Genomic DNA, 20033 nt, shown 5'->3' with positions numbered 1-20033 from the left:
ACAGAAATATTATATACGCGTAGAACTGTATAATGATACAATTTAGGGACTGGCAAACACTTAGCTCTTAGAGAAGGGCCTACTGCTGCAGTATTCGCTTCTCATATTTTATACGACAAGAATTTCTTTTTTGGGGAAAAAGAAGCCAATATGTTTCCTTTCCAAATCTTGCTTGTTCTAATTCCCCCCCGCTTTTTTGTTGTTGGCAATAATTACTTTGCAGTAAGAGACTGAAGGAGTACATACCCTGTGTAGAGATTTTCCAGGGTCATTAGCAATGGATTATCTTTTTCAAGGACGAGAGACAGGGTTAATCAAACATCCTTAGAAGCATATAACGGGAGGCAGATTCTGATGGATGCTGAGGTTTTAGGGTCTACTTTAGTAAAGAAAAGGTAATTCATAACCTCCCATATAGTTTACCTTATTACATTTCTTAAGTTCTGTAGAATTCTTTCTTTCTTCTTGAGAATGTACTCTACATTTTACAAAGCCTTAAAATTAAGACTCAAGTCACATAACAACCTGCCTATACCTTTTGGGAAAATACAACTTTTTTTTCTTCCCCGTTTAAAAGAATGAGTTTGGAGCAAAAATGTCCCACTTCAGAATAACTAAAGGGGGAACATCAGTGGTAAGTTATGTAGTGCTGATAAAAAGAACAAAAAAGGCAGACACCAAACACCTCCATTTTCCCAAGATTAAATGATTATTAAAAAAGCGCGCCACACTGTATAGAAATCAACATTCTCTCCCATAATTCTGTGCATCTGGGACTATAGAAATGTCACTGTCCCTGCCCCACATCTTCAAATTAACATTCTCAGGTCACAACAATAAGTCTTCCCAAAGGGGACCTTCCGGAAAAACAAGCTATTTCCTCGGCTCATATTTCCCTGGAAAAAAAAATAAAATAAAAACAAATAAAGTCTAGTGTGAACATGAGGTCAGCCAGTCCAAATCAGCAGAGATGCACCTGCACACTTTTCTGGAGATGTGACTAAAAAGGGCCACGACAAGACTGGGTCTCTTACCACAGAGCAGTAGTGCGCACTCTGACCCCAGCCGAGCTTTCTGGGAATTCACTACGATGCTGCCACGTGGATAAGGCAAGGATCTCTTATTTAGACAGAACTCCCAGTTCGGATTCTGGCTCTGCCACGTGCTAGCTAGGTTATCATATGAGTCAATACATACAGAGTGCTGAGACGGTCCCACCACTCACTAAGGGCTAGCTTTTATTTACTTTTTAATGGAATGGTCAGATCTCCAGGAAGTACTTATAAAATCTTACAATTAGAGTAATAATGTTGTAAGCTTAATTGAATAGACTGCACATAGATCCCACTCTCACAAACATAGGCTGTGTAACCCTGGATTATATAATTAGCGTTATTTAACGGTTCAAAGTCCCAATTTCTTCAGATGTGAGGTGGGACGATAAAGAATGGTACCTATCCTCATACGGTTATTTTGACAGTTACAGGAGCTGATACACAGGAGGCTCTCAGCACGATGCCTGATACCCAGTAAATACCCCATCAAGATTTGTTGTTGTCCTAAGCACTTAGAGGACTGACAGCTCCCTAGGTAAGGTATCTGATACCCTAATACATTTTCTATCTACTTTCTTCGTACAGCAGGGGGTTAGTTAGAAAATAGGGAAAGAAGGGCCATCTTTCCTTTTAAATGGGGACCATAATAGGAGATTGCCTAACAGAGAGTGTAAGACTCAGAATGAAACCCAGAATGTTCACTGTTAGGTCTGCATGGAAATGATCCAGGTGTTGCAGCTTGGCTCCACAGAGGGGCTTGGCTCCACAGAGGGGCTTGCCTGGCCTGCATGCGGGCAAAGGCAACTACGGTAGTGCTTAGGCCTTTTCATTTGGAGTTCAGGCTGGGGGGAGCCCGAGCTCTGTGAACAGAGGCCTTTCTCACACACATTACTAGTGCTATCGTTTAGTGCAACAAAGAGGTTCCTCATACACTATCTTCTACAATCCTTGAAAAAGTGCTTGCCACTTAAAAACAGCTTTAAACTGATGGCCACTTAAAGTGATCCTGTGTTAAATTTCGCACACAGCCACCCATTATTTTGGTTCCTAATAAAGCTTTGCCTAGACTGGCTGAGAATTTTTGGTTGTAGTTGACACACTTCACAGCAGTAACAAAGAAGAAATTGGGAGTCTGGATAAAATCATTCTCTAAAAAGACTCTAGAAGTAAGAGACCAGCTCCATCAACATCACTGTGACAAATAATGTCATAAACAACCTCTTGTTTCTCAGTTTCCTCTCTACTATACTGGAGAAAAACACCTGAATATATAAAGAGATCCTGAGAAGTTACAAAGAGAGGTAACGTTAGAAAAAAATAATCTGAAATTGAGGTCATCGTTTTAAAACCCAGGATAACTGTCTACCCAGACCCTATTTATAATTTGAATGTGATCGCTCAAATGGCTTCTAGGTCACACCTAGGGATTCTTAACTCATTACCCCTCCTGATACTTCTAAGCAGCACATCTTACTGCTATGCTGGAGTGACATACAGAACAGTGTAAAGGGTACATTAATTGGTAACTAAAGGGTAACCTACAAAAATTAACCTGGGATTCCAGAGACATTATTTAAGAAGACAAACAAAAACAAAACAAAGTATGAGAGAGAGGAGGGGTGAGGAGGGAGGGAAGAATGGAGAGAGAAAGAGAGAGAGAGAGAATGAGACAGAAGTACCTCTTTTTGTAGCATGCACCAGCAATCTATCCAAGAAGTATATACTGGGGAGTAAGGAGGGCATCCACCAGCAAGCCTGAAAATAGGGGGGGGGAAGAAAAAAAGAGCTATTCAAATTAACATTTCCAAAGCATTCTCTCAAGAGTTCGATAAATCTTTGCCAAAATATTCTCCTACCTAGAAAGTTCCCCAAGAGGCAATTTTAGTTTTAATGGAACAAATTATACTGGAGCAGGGAAAAGAAAAAGCATCCAAAAAGGATTTCCCTCCCTCATATTTAGGTCTTTTTTTTTTTTTTTAATTTTTATTTTTTTGACAGAGAGAGACACAGCAAGAGAGGCAACACAAGCAGGGGGAGTGGGAGAGGGAGAAGCAGGCTTCCCGTTGAGCAGGGAGCCCAATGTGGGGCTTGATCCCAGGACCCTGGGACCATGACCTGAGCTGAAGGCAGATGCTTAACGACTGAGCCACCCAGGCGCCCCGAGAATTTTTATTTTTAGGTAATCTCTATACCCAATGTGGGGCTCGAACTCATAACCCTGAGATCAAGAGTTGCACGCTCCCTGACTGAACCAGCCAGGTGCCCCTCATATTTAGGCTCTGAAACAAGTAAACAGAAACTTCAACCAGTTATGAATTTTCAAAAACACCCGGGTTTTTGAGGATGAATATAATTCCAGAATATAGCAATTATATGATTAAAGTGCAGAGAAAGGGGATTTAAAAACTAAGTCGGGGGGTGGGCGCCCAGGGTGGCTCAGTCGGTTAGACGTCTGCCTCCTGCTCAGGTCATGATCCCAAGGTCCTGGGATCGATCCCTGCACTGGGCTCCCTGCTCATCAGGGAGCCTGCTTCTCCTTCTCCCTCTGCTGCTCCCCCTGCTTGTGCTCTCTCTGTCAAATAAATAAAAAAATAAAATCTTTAAAAACTAAAAACTTGGGGCGCCTGGGTGGCTCAGTTGTTAAGCATCTGCCTTCGGCTCAGGTCATGATCCCAGGGTCCTGGGATCGAGCCCCACATCGGGCTCCCTGCTCAGTGGGGAACCTGCTTCTCCCTCTCCCATTGCCCCTGCTTGTGTTCCCTCTCTCACTGTGTCTCTCTCTGTCAAATAAATCTTAAATAAATAAATAAATAAATAAATAAAAACTAAAAACTAAGTGGTGTTCAAAAGAACCTAAATAGGACAATACATCTAAACTGTGGCGATCACATGCTTTACTCACGTATAACCCATAATCACTTCCTCCCTAAACATTTGTAAGGAACAGTAATACATTCAACTCATCCTTCAAGTATGCCCTGGGCTAAAATGTGGCCACCGCCCTACCAATCACAAAACAAACAGAATGCGACATGATATGAAATATGACAACTATGTTCAAAACTCCACACGGCTCTCTGCTTGACCTCTTGTTTGAAAACCATGATAGGTCTCATGGCACACTGTGTCAGGGACTGTATTGGAACAGTCCTGAATTAAAGCAGGAGGCAAAATTTCTGCCCAATGTGGTGCAGGCTCTGGGCATCCAGAAGCTGGAAATGAGTGGTGCCTACCACCGTACCACCACCCACCCTCCCAACCGAATCAGTGAAAGGTTGTTAAACTTCCCATGAAAAAAAAGAAAAAAAGAACCTTTCTAGGGACCAAATTTCCTACTTTTCTTTCTTTAAAACTTACTTTCTCCATGCGGCCCCTAGGAAAAACAGGTACAGGCTACCATCCAATCCCTGACATACCCTTTGTAACTTTCATAAGAAGGAGGATAAAGGTTTAAGATAAAGGAAGGATGTGGAAATAGAGTAATTTGATCACAATCCCGCCTAAACTACAGGCAAGTGTACATTTTCTGTAAGTACTTGAGAGGTATTTTTATGCCCTTCTCTATTCTCAAAGAGGACATGAGGGGGCTGCTTATAATATAAACTGATGCCGTTGCTTGTGCATGGTGCAGACAGAGAAAAAATTCAGGCATCAACTGTACTCTTCTTCCCCAAATCTCTCCCTGGACTGCTCTGCCTGTCAGGTGTTCAGGCAGCCAACTACCAGGATAAGAAATGCAAGGCACTTACCCACAGTTGTTGACAGCCATAAGATTAGAGACAAGCACAAAGGGATAGGTCAACATACTGGCAAAAAACTGTAAAGTGGTAAGAGACAGCTAAGTTATTAGGTCATTCCGCATCTTTAGTCTCTTCTTTCCTCTCAAGTCCTAGAGCCACTGCGGCCAATACTCCAACACTGGTTTTGCTTTCTCAGCATCCCAGGAAAGACGAAATCACACATTTTTGAGCCTAATAGGAGGAGACGCTTCCTCCTAACATCCCACTACATCCAACAATTTAACAAAAGGCCAGAAGGCTTCTCTTATTGTGACTGAGTCCTCTTTCGAGTAAACTGAAGCACATTATTTAACAGAAAAAATAAACACAATTAAATACAATGAAGCATTTTGAAACACCCCTGGAGACAGTAAGAAAATGTGAGTGTCCTTCCAAAGATGATGGAAGCTACTTCAGAAGTCAACTACTGGAAGACTTCACTCGACTCAAGAGGGTGAAGCTCTCCAGGGCAGGATCAGCAGGGTGCAGTGGGAAGCAGGCCTGAGACTTGGAGGCCAGGCTGTGGTGAGAAATGCCCACCCCCGGCAAGCCAAACAGACCAAGCCATGTGGGCTTGTTAGTGCCATTCCTGTGACGCAGGGACTCTGGGTTATTCTCACCTCTGACAAACATTAACGAACTTAAGAGACTCTCCTTTGAGACATCTCGTTGTCTTAAAGCAGCGATAACACATGACCCAAGTGAAATTTAAAAGAAAACAAAACAAAACACAACTGTCCCTAGGTTAAGAGGATTTAAAAAAACTCACTCCTGTGACAGCTTGGGAATAACTCTTCATTTCACTCATGGTGGAAACCTAAAACACGAAGAAAGCCTGTATTAGAACGAGTAAGGAAATGAAGATGATGTTAAGAGCGAATTGTCCCCAACCATATCAATCTGTTCTAAATTTTTAGTGTCTCTGACAGCCGGAAAATTAATTTCAAGATGAAAACATAAAATACTGATTATGAGCATAAAAAGGCAGGGGACAAAACGATCAACTTTGTTCAATATGAAGAGAAAACTCGCATGAGACGACGATGGCTGAGGAGCAAAAAAAAAAAAGGCAGTGAGACTGGTAATCTTTTGCCATGTCCTAGAAATCCAATCCCTGGAAACGACATTTGTGGTGTATCTGAGGGACAAGTCACTATCTCTGTATGCGCCCAGCTGTGTCCCAGATGCTGCAGAGACCAGTCTCCGTACTCTAGAAGCGCACTGTGTGTGTGGGTTTAGTCCTCCCTCCGTGTGTTCTATTTCCCACCATGCTATGGGGCTGCCTCTGTACAGAGAGGCCCGCAGCTTCCAGGAAAGGCTGATTCTCAAAACCTCCCAGGCTGAGGTTTCTAAAAAGCCCAAACCAGGAGTCCCTTTAACATTTCAGATTAGATGAAATACCCTTGATACACTATAAAACTGTCCTGTTTCGCAGTGTCCTCAAAAATCACAGATCAGTACAGAGGTGATCTCTTCGCAGCACAGAGACAGGGCTAGATTTCTTAGGCTTCCTTAGCTATACCCCATGGACTTTTTAGGTGCATCTTTCTATGGTAAATAGTCTAGGTCATCCCATTAGCCTTTGAAAACCTGACTGACAATGTTTAGCCATATAACGATGAGTCTGGCAAAATGCCGCCTTATCTTTTTTTTAAAGTAGGTTCCATGCCAAACCTGGGGTTTGAACTTGCGACCCTGAGATTAAGAGTCACATGCTCTACTGTCTGAGCCAGCCAAGTGCCCCACCACCTTACTTTAAAGCTAACCAAGCTGGGGCGCCTGGGTGGCTTAGTCGTTTGGTGCCTTCGGCTCAGGTCGTGATCCCAGGGTCCTGGGATCGAGCCCCGCATCAGGCTCCCTGCTCAGCAGGAAGCCTGCTTCTCCCTCTCCCACTCCCCCTGCTTGTGTTCCCTCTCTCACGGTCTCTCCCTGTCAAATAAATAAATAAAATCTTTAAAAAAAAATAAAAAATAAAAGAATAAAGCGAACCAAGCTGCCCAGTGAATACAATACAGTCAGCACCAGCACATCTTATCAAGATCACACCTACCCCACTGTCCAGGGCATAGGTATTGACGAGGTAGGCCAGTGAGTTACAAAGCCACAAAGAAATGATGTCACCTAGGAGGCGAGGAATAAGACCCCTACATGAAGAAACAACAAAAATAAGAACCAAGAATTGTGATCAGTAAAAAGATAATCCACTCAATACAAACACTTCTCAAAGAGAGATTTCAAAGTCTTTTGAGAGAACTGAAAAGACACTGAATGCCAGAATCTAGCACTAACTAGTTCATTCCAGTTAACATAACTGTACTTGAGGTTAATCTCTAATGACTTTCATTCCCATTTTTCAAATGCAGGCCAGCTATACCCCCTCAAAGCTACACCCAATGGCTCGCTCACCTTACTATTAAGAACTATGAGCGGGGGGACAAAAATGTGCCTGTTTTGGAGAAGAGACTTAAATATGGTTTTGGCTAAGCTACTTGATATTCAAATTTGACAGGGCCGAAAATGACCACAAAATTACAAAATGAGAATGGCCCAAACAGAGATAGGTGAGGGACATCAAAAAACACCAGGGCCTAGGTGGCCTAGGTGAGGCAGTGGGATGAACCTCACCCCACAGACTGAAGACCAGGGTTCAAATGCCACTTCCATCACTTATCAGCTGTGTGACGGCAGCAAATGAACTCCCCAGAGCACCAACTTTTTCTATTCTCTAAAATAAGAATATAATAGCTATCCTATCTCCTAGACGATTTACTTATTTATTTTTATTCTTTTTTTTTTAAAGTAGGCTCCATTCCCAACGTGGGGCTTGAACTCAAGACCCTGAGATCAAGAGCTACATGGTCTACCAACTGAGTGAGCCAGGGGCCCCCTTTTATTTGAGGCTATGACACTCAAATAAAAACAGTTAATGGAAACACTCTGAAAATGAAAGAGGACCATTTCTAGTTTCTGCTGTTAACAGAAGAACGAGAGTGATAGTCTAAGTTCTTCCAAAGGAAACCCAAGGGAATGAATACAGCCTTGCAAAAATGTATTACTCTCAGGATAAAGAAGATAATTTTCCCATTTTTCAAAAATTAAGTTTCCCCAGTTTATCAACTGTATATCATTAGGAACTTACTATTAAGGTAGAAATTTGGAATGAATTTAACAAAATTTTAACAGAACTGAAAACAAAACAAAAAAATCCCCAAACAAAAAACAAAACCCTAATATCCAATGTTTTAGATGTCTAGAAGCAAAAGTTTGGGATCTTGACAAGAGAATTCTCGAAGTCAGAGGGGCTTTAACAGAGCTTCCCATGAAGTAAACCCAGAGAGTACATCTTCTCCAAGGACTAAACAAAGAGTCGTGTCCTGATTTTCATTAAAGCTTTCTACTCCCACAAATAATTGCACACGTAAGTCAACAATTTACTTACGCAAAAAATCCTAGGATGCCCTCTTCACGATAGATGGTTACTATGGAGTCATAAAGTCCACTAGGTACAGAAGATGGAAAGGCAAAAATACATAAAGATTATTTTGGAGCTATTAAAGAAAATGTTCAATTATCACTTTTGACAAGGGAATTTATGTCCCACTCCCTTTTCTGCCACCCTCCCTCTGCAAAGACAGCTGCATTTGGAGACAGGAGTGGAGATATCACGACCTAAGGGTGCAGTCACATGGAGTCAGGCTGAGTTTTGGCTTTAGTGGCCCTGCAACTTACTCTGAGATCCTGGGTAGGTTCCTAAACCTGCCTGGGCCATTTTCTTCTATTTTACCAGTTTTTGTTCATTTTTGTGCAGAACAAATGATCTATCAATTTGTTCTGTAAACTCTAAGGCACCATAAAAACGTAAAGCACTTCAACAGATCTCTTTGAGTACTGGAAAACAAAAACACTTACCAGTACTTGGATTCTCTGCCAATGAATTGTACCATAGATCTCAGAGTGATCACTGCAGAACATAGAGAAAAGATTTTTAAAACTATGTCGAGATAAATTTTGATAGCCCTGAAAAAGAAAAAAAGTTTTTCCATCTAAAGATACTTTGCTCTCTGGATAAACTGGATAAATGCCAAAACAAGCAGGCACTTTAGTGAACTCCCATATCAACCTATCTAAGCAGTCAGGAGAGATCATGCTATGAAAGTAAGGTCACAAATCAGATTTCAGTTACCAACTATAAACCTACCGTGGAAGGGATGTGTGATGAGGGTAGCAGCAGAACGGGCCATCATCTCTCGAGTTGTCTAGAAACAATCAACACACACGTCTGAAATCTAAATAAACGACACTCAGATTCCTGTGAGAAATAACGTGGGTGACACGGCACTCCTGCCCTGAATGTGATACAATATAATACATTGTCAGTCCTCGCATACCTTGCCCTCACGGATTTCAATGTTCTGTTATGGTTACTTCTCAAAATTGATATGCAAAGCAGATTTCTCTTATCTTCTCAATTTTACAGATTGAAAAAAAACAAAACCAAAGACGAAGAGGGTCACTAGCAAACAGTAACCAAGCGGGGAATAAAACTATGAGGCCTGGTATTTAGATTTTTAAGCTGCGTTCTCCCTGTGGGCGATTTCAGAGATCTCTGAGATCTATGTTATTCAAATGTCAGGCTCTGTTTAATCTGTGCCTACGTAACAGCTCTGATCAGTTTTTCCACCACAACCCTGTGACTGTGCAGTATCTTAGAGCTGCTATTTATCCTAGTTTACCTTTCTTGCCCAGGACTCTGTAAAGAAGTAGCAGAGAAAATTAAATTACAACACTGGGGAGGTAGGTAGTGAATAGAGCAGGTCTGTTATTCATTTATGCATTTAAACATTATCTTCAGTCATCTAGTTAAGACATCCCTCGCCCCTAAGCCAATGATAGTCGTGAGAAGAGCCTGTGGGACAGGATGAGTTAACTCAAGTTAAGAAAACACAAAAACTACTAAAAAAAAAAAATACTAATACGTGTACCTCTGCTTTTAAAATAAAGTAGAAAATTTACAGAAAACAAAGTTGATTCATCTGACATCTAGACCTGCTTCTTTAGGAATATATATTTTAGAAGGCAGCATTTACTGAAGACGGTTAAACAATGTAAAGACTAAGAAATAAGAGAGTAGTTTTGAAAGTCATAAATATTAGGTCAGGCACGAAACAAGCTGCAATAGCAGAAGAAGGGAATGGGAAATGGGTATGAGGAACAATCCCAAGTCAAAATAATGTTGTAAAAGCATCTCCAGGTAGATAATATCCAACACACGAAGGGCCTGGCCACTACTTCAACACCCCTGTGTCAGAGGTTTACACCTCTGTTAGAAGACTCAGTAGAAACCTGTTCAATTTTAAAGATGAAATGAGTGGACAAAATTAGTTTCCTTGAAATGCATCTAATCCAAATAGCAAGCAATGCTTTTTTCTCTTTTTTTATGGTATACATGTAGAAAAGCCCAAATTAAATTGAAGGTCTAATTTCATTCAAAATAAACATTGAACACACAGGCCTGATGATCCCGATTCCACAAATTGCCACATTGCATACACTGTGATTCAGGGAAACAGCATAGGACATAATCAGTCTCTTACCTCCTTGATAACTTGGTCAAAGGAAGGTGTGACTTCTTTCTGTACATTTCCGGGGCCTAAATCCTGGAAATCAAAATGAAAGAAGACAGGTATCTTGATGGTTTTATTTTTTATTTGATACTATTGTTATTTTTTTAAAGGCTTTATTTTTTTAAAGTAATCTCTACATGTAACATGGGTCTCGAACCTATAACCCCAAGATCAAGAGTTGTACCCTCCACTGACTGAGCCAGGCAGGCGCCCCTATCTTGATGGTTTTAAATAGAACTATTCAAACCGGTGGCCACCCTGTATGCCAACACTTACTGAGATGAAAGGGGAACTGACTGCTGGTCCCTTCTCCGAAAGACAACCAAAGAGCAATAACAACTTGCAAGGGAAATGGGCCCACGCATACAAATCAGCTCCAACATACCTCAACCTTGTCGCATTCCTGGTAATGCTACAAAGAAGAAAAAAGAAAAGAAAGGATGATTAGGGCTGTCATAGTGTCACTGAGAGAGGACATAAAATGAAAAGTTGGTTTTTTTTTTTTGGCTGCATATCTCCAGTAATTTCTATTTCTAATTAATCAGTTGGAAAGAAGTGTCTCTATGATGATCTTATTGCTAAGTTTAACATATTGGCCAGCTGGAGGAATAAGCAAATGCTCATGGAAACTCTTATCTAAAAAGAATAGGAAAACAAACCAAAACTAAATATCCAAGGGCATTATTTACTACACACACACATTCAGCAGAAATAAGCTGGTAAAAACATAACCTAGCCAAAAGCTATGGAAAAAGCCTCATGGCTTTTTCATGAAAAAGCAGAACCGGGCGCCTGGGTGGCTCAGTGGTTAAGCGTCTGCCTTTGGCTCAGGTCATGATCCCAGAGTCCTGGGATCGAGCCCCGCATCGGGCTCCCTGCTCCGCGGGAAGCCTGCTTCTCCCTCTCCCACTCCCCCTGCTTGTGTTCCCTCTCTCGCTGTGTCTCTCTCTGTCAAATAAATAAATAAAATCTTAAAAAAAAAAAAAGAAAAAACAGGACCGATGCCAAACAACCCGATTAAAAAATGGGCAGAGAATCTGAATACCCATTTTTCCACAGAAGATATACAGATGGCCACCAGGCAAATGAAAAGATGTTCAACGCCACTCATCATTGGGAAATGCAAACCAAAACCACAACAAGGTATCACCTCACATCAGTTAGATTGGTTATCACCAAAAAGACAAGAAATAACAAGTGTTAGAGAGGATGTGCAGAAAAATGAACCAATATTGTTGTTGGAAATGTAAACTAGTACAGCTACTATGGAAAACAGTGTGGAGGTTTCCCAAAAAAGTTAAGAGAACTTTCATAGGAGTGCCCGGCTGGCTCAGTTGGTAGAGCATGGGACTCTTGATCTCAGGGTTGTGAGTTTAAGCCCCATGTTGTACACAGAGATTTTTTTTTTTTTAAGATTTTATTTATTTATTTGACAGAGAGAGAGAGAGCACAAGCAAGGGAAGCAGCAGGCAGAGGGAGTGGGAGAGGGAGAAGGAGGCTCCCCACTGAGCAAGGAGTCTGACACGGGGCTTGATCCCAGGACCCCAGGATCATGACCTGAGCCAAAGGCAGACACTTAACCAACTGAGCCACCCAGGCGCCCCACGCATAGAGATAACTTAATAAAACAAACAAAAAGAATTAAAAGAACTACCATAAAATCCAGCTATTCCACATCTGAAGAATATGAACACTGATTTGATAAAATATATGCACCCTGATATTTATAGCAGCATTATTCAAAATAGCTAAGATACAGAAACAACCTAAATGGCCATCGATGGATGAATGGATAAGGAAATTATGGTATATATGCACAAAGGAATATTGCTCAGCCGTTAAAAAAAAAAATCTTGCCATTTGTGACAACATGGGTGGACCTTGAGGGTATCAAGTTAAGTGAAATAAGTGAGAAAGAGAAAGACAAAAGCTGTGATTTCACTCACATGTGGACTCTAAACAAACCAACCAACCAAACTCACAGACAGGAAGAATAGGTTAACAGAAGGGAAGGGGATGGAAGATGGGTGAAGTGGGGAAAGGGAGTCAAATGTACGGTGATGGATGATAACCAGGAAATCACCTTGTAATGAATACAGATATCAAATTATAATGTACACCTGAAACTTAAAATGTACTGATTTTACCTCACTTAAAAAAAAAAAAAAAAGTAGTACCAATACCAAATTAGGGCAAGGCTCTTTTCTTCACTGCACAAAAGAAGAGAGAATTGGTGCCAAGTCTGAATAGCTAAAATCGTCTCACTTTTCTGTTTGTATCTGTTTCTAAAACAAGCAAGAGAGATTTTGTTCTCCTCTAAAATACTAAATACTGCCAGAGTTCAGACTATATTGGAAGAGGAAATATTATTTGTGGGATATTTCAGAAATAGAAGACGGGCTAGGTGAAATAAAAGAATCAGACAACAGAGCCGCTAGACATACCAGATTAAAAAAATAGACAACACTTTCTTTTGTAAAAAGATTTAAAAGAAAATCAGAAGAAAGAGAACAAATTTCAAGACTAAGCAAAATGATGTTTTTGGGTCAAATTCCAGGTCTTTAGTTACAGTAATTCTAATAGTTTCAATTTCAGGCGTATTTAAAAATCCTTGCTCATTTCTAGACTTTGCTTTTTTTACCCCGTTAATAAAATTTTCTACCTGTCCTTTCTACATTATTCTGAACAGAATTCAATTTCATTCTTGTTCAGATATACAAAACTCTTTCTTATAAAAGGCTAACAATTTCAACAACCCTGAACTGGTCTTTCTTCCTGATGCATAAAGCTGCTTTTGATAATAAATGTAATACCAATCGCCTGTCATGCTACATGTGAAACACACATTCAGGGTACCTGCTTAACTCGACTTTATCTTACTTTTCCTGTATGATAACCAGAAGATCACCTTGTAATGAATACAGATATAGCACCTTTATAAATATAATTTTCCTGTATGTAAAGAAGCTTGTTCTCTAGCAGTACTTTCAGTTTTGTTCTAAGTCTACACACAAAGCCGGATGACTAGTGACAGCTGTCTTTCCATATGTAAAGCTCACTTCAGTAAGGGCAACACTTTCACTGAGCCCAGGGGAGGGTGTGGCTGGGGAAGAAAGACCAGTCATCAATCCACCAAAAACACGGGCCCATTAAGACTCCATTACTCTGACCCATGGGCCACCTGCATGTCCACATTTGGCCCACAGGCATAACAAGAGGAATAAGTGTAAAGTGGGTACAGCATGTAACTCTTGACCCCAGTGTCATGGGGCCTGCGAGTTCAAGGCCCACACTGGGCATAGAGCTTACTTAAAAAAACAAGAAAAAAAGAATGAGTGTAAAGAATAACAAAATGACTGAAGGGTGAAACAGCTTCCACGTGAGGAACCTACCGAAGAACCTCTCCAACTCAAAAATCAAGGAAGGCTGAAGAGAATTTAAAATCTAAGCCAATTAGCACTCATGTGGAATTTAAGAAACAAAACAAACGATCACAGGGAAAAAAAGGAGAGAGGGAGGCAAACCAAGAAACAGACCCTTAACTAGAGAGCACAAACTGATGGTTACCAGAGAGGAGGTGGGTGGAGGGATGGGTGAAATAGGTGACGGGGATTAAGGAAGGGCACCTGTCCTGATGACCACCAGGTGATGTATGGAAGTGTTGAATCACTATATTGTACACCTGAAAATAATTACACGGTATGTTAACTAACTGGAATCAAATAAAAACTTAAAATAAAAATCTAAGCCAATTAGATCATGAAACTGTTTAACAAAATCAAGACATGCTTATCAGATGATAAAACATAAGAACTGGGTTAATGTTTTTTTTGTGTGTTTTTTCAGTAAAGATTTTATTTATTTATTTGACAGAGAGAGACACAGCAAGAGAGGGAACACAAGCAGGGGGACTGGGAGAGGGAGAAGCAGGCTTCCCGCGGAGCAGGGAGCCCGATGCGGGGCTCGATCCCAGGACCCTGGGATCATGACCTGAGCCGAAGGCAGATACCTAACGACTGAGCCACCCAGGGGCCCCTATAACTGGGTTAATGTTAAAGCCTATAAAAATAAGTGAAGGATTGTGCCAAGTACTATTTAAATAAGCAGTTAGTAACCATTTGGAATTTAACACATCCGATGTATTATATAGGTTGATAATATTATATAGATTTGGTTAGCATACACTGTAACATTTTTTGAGCGTTAAGAGGACAGAGGATAACATACCTTGGTGCCAGTAGGAGACAAAATAATGAACTAGAAATCCCTTAGTTTTATATTCTCCACTACACTCATGCTAAATACCTTCCCATGGACTATTCTAAATAGTACAGAATTTGTATTCATAGCACTTTTATAAATACAATAAAGGGCCATTCTGTTTGACCTAAATGGTAATTGGTACAACTGAGAAACCAGTACTATCAGAATCATTAGCTTTGGCATTTGAGATGAAAAGAAGCTGGCAAAACAAAAGGATCAGTGAGAAAGAAAGAAACGTAACCTTGATGTTTTAACAAACATTTTTTGAAACACTGCAAACATAAGAAAAATTAATAATGCACCTACATATTCATCACCAAGGTTAAACTTGTTAACATATGCCCTTTTGCTTCGGATCTCTGGCCTTCTTAAAATAAAATGCCACAGAAACAGATAGCCAAAGTTCCACCTCTCATCTCTTCCCCCACTTCCCAAAAGTAACCACTAGCCTACAACTGATGTGCACTTTGGTAAGGTTAAAAAAAAGGTGTTTTTTGGGGCACCTGGGTGGCTCAGTGGTTAAGCGTCTGCCTTCGGCTCAGGTCATGATCCCAGGGTCCTGGGATCCAGCCCCAGGTCGGGCTCCCTGCTCTGCGGGAAGCCTGCTTCTCCCTCTCCCACTCCCCCTGCTTGTGTTCCCTCTCTCGCTGTGTCTCTGTCAAATAAAGAAATAAAATCTTAAAAAAAAAAAAAAAAAGAAAGAAAGAAAATCTTAAAAAAAAAAAAAGGTGTTCCCCCCGCCCCCAAATTTATGTAACGTAACACATTTGCAGAAGCAGGGCACAAAATACAAATGTACAATGGAATAAATAAATAAAAGGCAAATATCCATATAGTCATGATCCAGGTCAAGGAAAATCATTTCCATTACCCCTAGGCCCCATGCATGATCCCTTTTCTCTACTCTCTCCCCACAAATAACCACTATCCTGACTTTTATGTTCATCTTGTTAATTTTTTTCAAAAAATAAGTTTTTGGGGTGCCTGGCTGGCGCAGCCTGTAGAGCATGTGACTTGTGATCTCAGGGTTGTGAGTTCAAGCCCCACGCTGGAAGTGGAGCTTACTTTAAAAATAAATAAATAAAATATTTTTAAAAATAAGTTTGTAACAAAAATATTTTACTAGGGGTGATGTTAGAAATAAGAGGAAAATAACTCCAGAAAGAAATATGTGTTTCAATCAGCTTCTTTCCCCCTTCAAAGAAATAAAATGAGCTATACAGGAGAGCAAGTGTTTCTGCTCAGAATAACTGGTTCAGAGGAAGAAGGCTTGCAGATCAAAATCTATCACCTCATTTTATACAAATTCCCCTTGCATCCCAGGGAAGAATTATGAATGGGTATTTGAAGTAAATCTTTTCAAGAGGAAGAAAGGACATGGTCATAAATATATCTTTGAAATTGCTCTTGGTCAGTAGAACAAACTGTGCTTAAAAGGTAATCTAAATCTATGGGAAGATTACTTGATTTTCTTACCTGTAAAACTTTACCATGGACCACAGTTCCAAGGACACCTGAACACAGTCTTGGAGTTAAGCCTGTGAACAACCCACGCTTCCCATCGATGCTCGCAATGTGCTGAGCTGAGAACACAAGTCAGAGATTTAAATTCTAGCTGTAAGAAATGGTTACACAGAAATTTCATGTCAACAGGCTTTCTATATCTTTTCTTTCCAAAACTCCTGCCTACCTAGCACCGTCCTCAATGTCCTCCAAATTCCAAATAAATCAAAAACACTTACCATAACAAAAGAGACCAGGAAGCTGACATACTTGCCGCCCAAAAATATTTCGTCCTATTGTTGGAGGAAGAGGCTCATATCCCACCTTTAAAAACAAGAGAATATATTAATACTAAGCAATATTCCCCAAAATGTCTTGATTGCAAGGTTATAATTTTTAACCCCAGTGAAAATGCAGTGTATATTTTCCAAGGCAATGATGAAGTATCATCCTTGTCAGTTTCTTATTATATCAACTGATAAGACTAGTCTCAATAAACTCCAAGCTTTCTTTTGGTTCAAATTCTACAAAGTAAAATATGTAGCTGAGATAGACTAATATAAAACTGAAAATAAAATAAGGCAACTTTTGTGTTAGGAAAGTTACAGTTATACTAAGGAGTATCAAAAATATTTTCTAAAGAAAATCTAACACTTTTTTAAAAAAGAAAAAAAGATTGTATTTATTTATTTGACAGAGAGAGAGAGACAGAGCACAAGCAGGGAGAGCAGCAGGCAGAGGGAGAAGCAGGCTCCCCGCTGAGCAAGGAGCCGAATGTGGGACTTGATCCCAGAACCCCGGGATCATGACCTGAGCCTGAAGGCAGATACTCAACCGCCTGAGCCACCCAGGTGTCCCTAAAAAAATGATCTGTTTATCTTAGAGAAAGAGACAGAGTGTATGTGCTGGGGTGGGGGGAGGGAGGCAGGGGCAGAGGGAGAATCTCAAGCAGATTTGGCACTGAGCATGGAGCCTGACGCAGGGCTCAATCTCATGACCCTGAGATCACAAACTGAGCCAAACCAAGAGTTGGGATACCCAACTGACTGAGCCACCCAGGTGCCCCTCTAACACATTGTGGGTTTTTTTTTTTTTTTTTTTTAAATAATCTCTATGCCCAATGTGGGGCTTGAACTCACAACTGGGAGATCAAAAGACGCTTACACCCGAGACAGCCTGGCGCCCCAAATGCATTTTTTATATTTGGACAAAACAGACTAAGCCACCATCAACTTTTTTTTTTTTTTAAAGATTTTATTTATTTGAGAGAGAGAGAATGAGAAACAGCACGAGAGGGAAGAGGGTCAGAGGGAGAAGCAGACCCCCCGCTGAGCAGGGAGCCCAATGTGGGACTCGATCCCGGGACTCCAGGATGATGACCTGAGCTGAAGGCAGTTGCTTAACCAACTGAGCCACCCAGGTGCCCCTAAGCCACCATCAACTTTGTATTTGGCTAGGAAGATGAAACACTCAAAAGGCAAATGCAGAGAGAGCTGGATAATTCATGTGGGAAATAATTATAAGTTAAATCCATGTTAAACAAGCAGATTGTCATTAACAATCTAATGAAGGCCACTTTAGAGTTAATGATTATCATTTATTTTTACAATATATTCAGCATTTTTAGTACTAAAAGGAAACTTGAGAGAATGAATGCCATAGGACTTGGTTTTGACCCTCTACTGCCATGATTCTTAACCTGTTCAATTAAATAACTTCTGACTGAGCTTCTTCAAAGTGTTACCATACCACTATTTTTAAAACTGAGTATTTGGAAATTACACCAAAACCCTTAAGACACTTGGCAACAGGGTTAAGGATATTTGAATTTTTGAGGCAAGAGCTCTAAATGTCACTAGAAAACCCTTGCCTCCTCAAGAAGTTCTGAGTAATGGGCTCATATCAGTTTTACTGTGAAACGTCACCTCAAGACACAATCTAGCTACAAATGTGCCAATTGTGTTTGAGACGTCACAGCACATTTCAATCAAAGTCTTTGTTCTTAGTTAAAATTTCTTTTATAGTAGCGTTTTACGTATGGAATCTGAGTCCAATGGGTCAACCAAGCAACACACATTTTGGAGAAGCATCAACTCAAGAATAAGAAATGTGGCTCTCCCTAGCAACTTGCATATTTTTGACAGAAAGGCAGGACAGGAGAGGACAGAGGTTCTAACAACTGCTCCTTCCTTGGTACTATGCATAACATAATTATGTCAACTCTCAAAAAAGGTTTAAAAAAAATGAATGACATGCCCATCACAGGGAATTCTAGAAAGGCAACTGAAAATACTATCAAATAGTGTATCATCATCAGTTAAAACCTGGCTTACTTGCCTGTGAATATAAAATACCATTTAAGGATTATTTCACAGTAGATGAGAAACTAACATTAAATGCTTGAACTCTTTCATCTGAACTATTTCCAGCTCAGACAGATGCGATTTTCAGGGTCATGAGCCACATGGGCCGCTGTTGGGTGAGCGCTCAGTGAGCTCAGTGAATCCTTCCGAAATTTGAATCAGCAACCACTTCATTATCACTTCTGAATGAGCTCCTTGTGTTTACCTGGGTATCTGGTGCTAAAATCTCGGAACAGAATAGCAGCAGTAACAGCTGCAAATAAAAATTAAAGAAAAAAAGAGCTAATAAAGTGTTGGTCCCTTCGAATTTCAAATTTGTCTTTAACACATTTTCTGTCTTGCGTTTGGGGCGGCGGAGGAGGTGAATGCTGATTTCAGAGGGGCAGGAGGGGAGGGTTGGGAAGCTCGTGGTGGCAACTGGCCAGGATCAACCTCCGGGAAGAAAAAGCAAAGTTCAGAGGAGCCACCAGGACGGGAAGGGCAGGACGGCAGTTGGCTACGGGGAAAGGATCGGGCCTCCCCGCTTGGCAGGGGGGCGAGACCTGGGCAAGGCCTACGGGCAGTGGAATGAGCCACGGGCAGTGGAAGCTGTCCCTAAGGGGAAGGAAGGGGCAGCAGGGAAGGAGCAGCATCTCAGGGGACTGAAGGCCCGGGAAGGCTGGAGCCGATCGCCAAGCGCCGAGGGCAGCGGCGACTGAACAAGGCGCCAAGCGGGGAAGGGGATGGCGACGACTCATACCTGGATGAGCACCTTCACGTACATGAGCGGCTGGGACAGGATGGTGAGGCCGGAGCCCAGGAGCACCTGACTGGCCGCATCCGCCATGATGGCACCCGCGGACGGACAGACAGACCGAGCCACTAAGCGACCAAGCCGCTCCCGGATCACGTGCCAGGGCCGCCGGCTTCACTGGCCCGCCCGCGGCCCGCGCGCACGCACGCACCGGCGCGCGCCTCCTCGCCCAGTCCCCGCCCACCGCCCCGCCCCGAGAAACGGCAGGCGCTCGCGAGCCCGCGCGGGGGTAGGGGCGGGGCTTACGGGCCAGGGGCGCATGCGTTCTATAGTGGGATCTGCGCCCTCCACTAGGAATGGCAGTTTCTCTTGCGCTTGCGCAGGCCAGGAGCGTCCGCTGGAGAAGAATGGGCGTGGCAATGGGGGGTGTGACCCTGACAGCAAAAGGCAAGGTCAGAGGAATATAAAAGAATTGAAGAGAGTTCTTAGTTATGCTTTGCCTCTACCACTTGCCCTTTGGGCATTTGCAACATAAGGTACAAGGGTTTTCGGAACCATAAACAACCTAATGGCCAATAAAAACTAGTTAAGTCTGATATCGAACAATGAACTCATTAGGGGCTTGCTCTTCATTCATTCAATTAATGTCACCTTCTCAGAAATGGCTTCTCTGACCTCTATTTAAATTTACCTGCCCTTTATTTTCTACCATA

General features: G+C 41.5%; 1 protein-coding gene across 6 annotated transcripts; it reads right to left on the bottom strand.

Moving 5' to 3' along the window:
* Window positions 1-686: 686 nt before the first annotated feature.
* Window positions 687-19559, bottom strand: MTCH2 (mitochondrial carrier 2). 6 transcript variants are annotated; one of them, XM_064576441.1, is made up of 13 exons: window positions 19327-19559; window positions 16464-16548; window positions 16198-16304; window positions 10844-10870; window positions 10429-10491; window positions 9033-9090; window positions 8744-8795; window positions 8274-8333; window positions 6885-6978; window positions 5604-5651; window positions 4805-4872; window positions 2735-2841; window positions 687-896 (listed from the first exon to the last, which is right to left on the bottom strand). In XM_064576441.1, exons 1-13 carry the CDS (start codon window positions 19411-19413, stop codon window positions 874-876), a joined length of 879 nt encoding a protein of 292 aa, XP_064432511.1. In that variant the 5' UTR covers window positions 19414-19559; the 3' UTR covers window positions 687-873. The 6 variants fall into 6 exon arrangements, with proteins under 6 accessions (XP_064432511.1, XP_045749624.1, XP_045749625.1 ...); XM_045893668.3 differs by having other exon boundaries at window positions 2735-2810; window positions 19327-19557; XM_045893669.3 differs by lacking the exon at window positions 4805-4872 and having other exon boundaries at window positions 2735-2810; window positions 19327-19558.
* Between the last annotated feature and the right edge of the window lie 474 nt (window positions 19560-20033).

This window comes from Mirounga angustirostris, unplaced genomic scaffold (assembly GCF_029215605.1).
Source record: "Mirounga angustirostris isolate CCGP_5_RB_7025 unplaced genomic scaffold, mMirAng1.0.hap1 SCAF_13, whole genome shotgun sequence".
NCBI lineage: Eukaryota > Metazoa > Chordata > Mammalia > Carnivora > Phocidae > Mirounga > Mirounga angustirostris.
This window is presented reverse-complemented; position numbering and strand designations above follow the sequence as displayed.

Excerpts from the sequence above, each read along its gene's own strand:
- MTCH2 (XM_045893668.3), bottom strand. The coding sequence starts at position 19,413 with ATGGCGGATGCGGCCAGTCAGGTGCTCCTGGGCTCCGGCCTCACCATC. Across the intron at positions 16,549-19,326 it reads ACGTGAAGGTGCTCATCCAG|GTGGGATATGAGCCTCTTCC; the intron begins GTATGAGTCGTC and ends TTGTTTTTAAAG. Across the intron at positions 10,871-16,197 it reads TCCATGGTAAAGTTTTACAG|CATTACCAGGAATGCGACAA; the intron begins GTAAGAAAATCA and ends TCTTCTTTGTAG.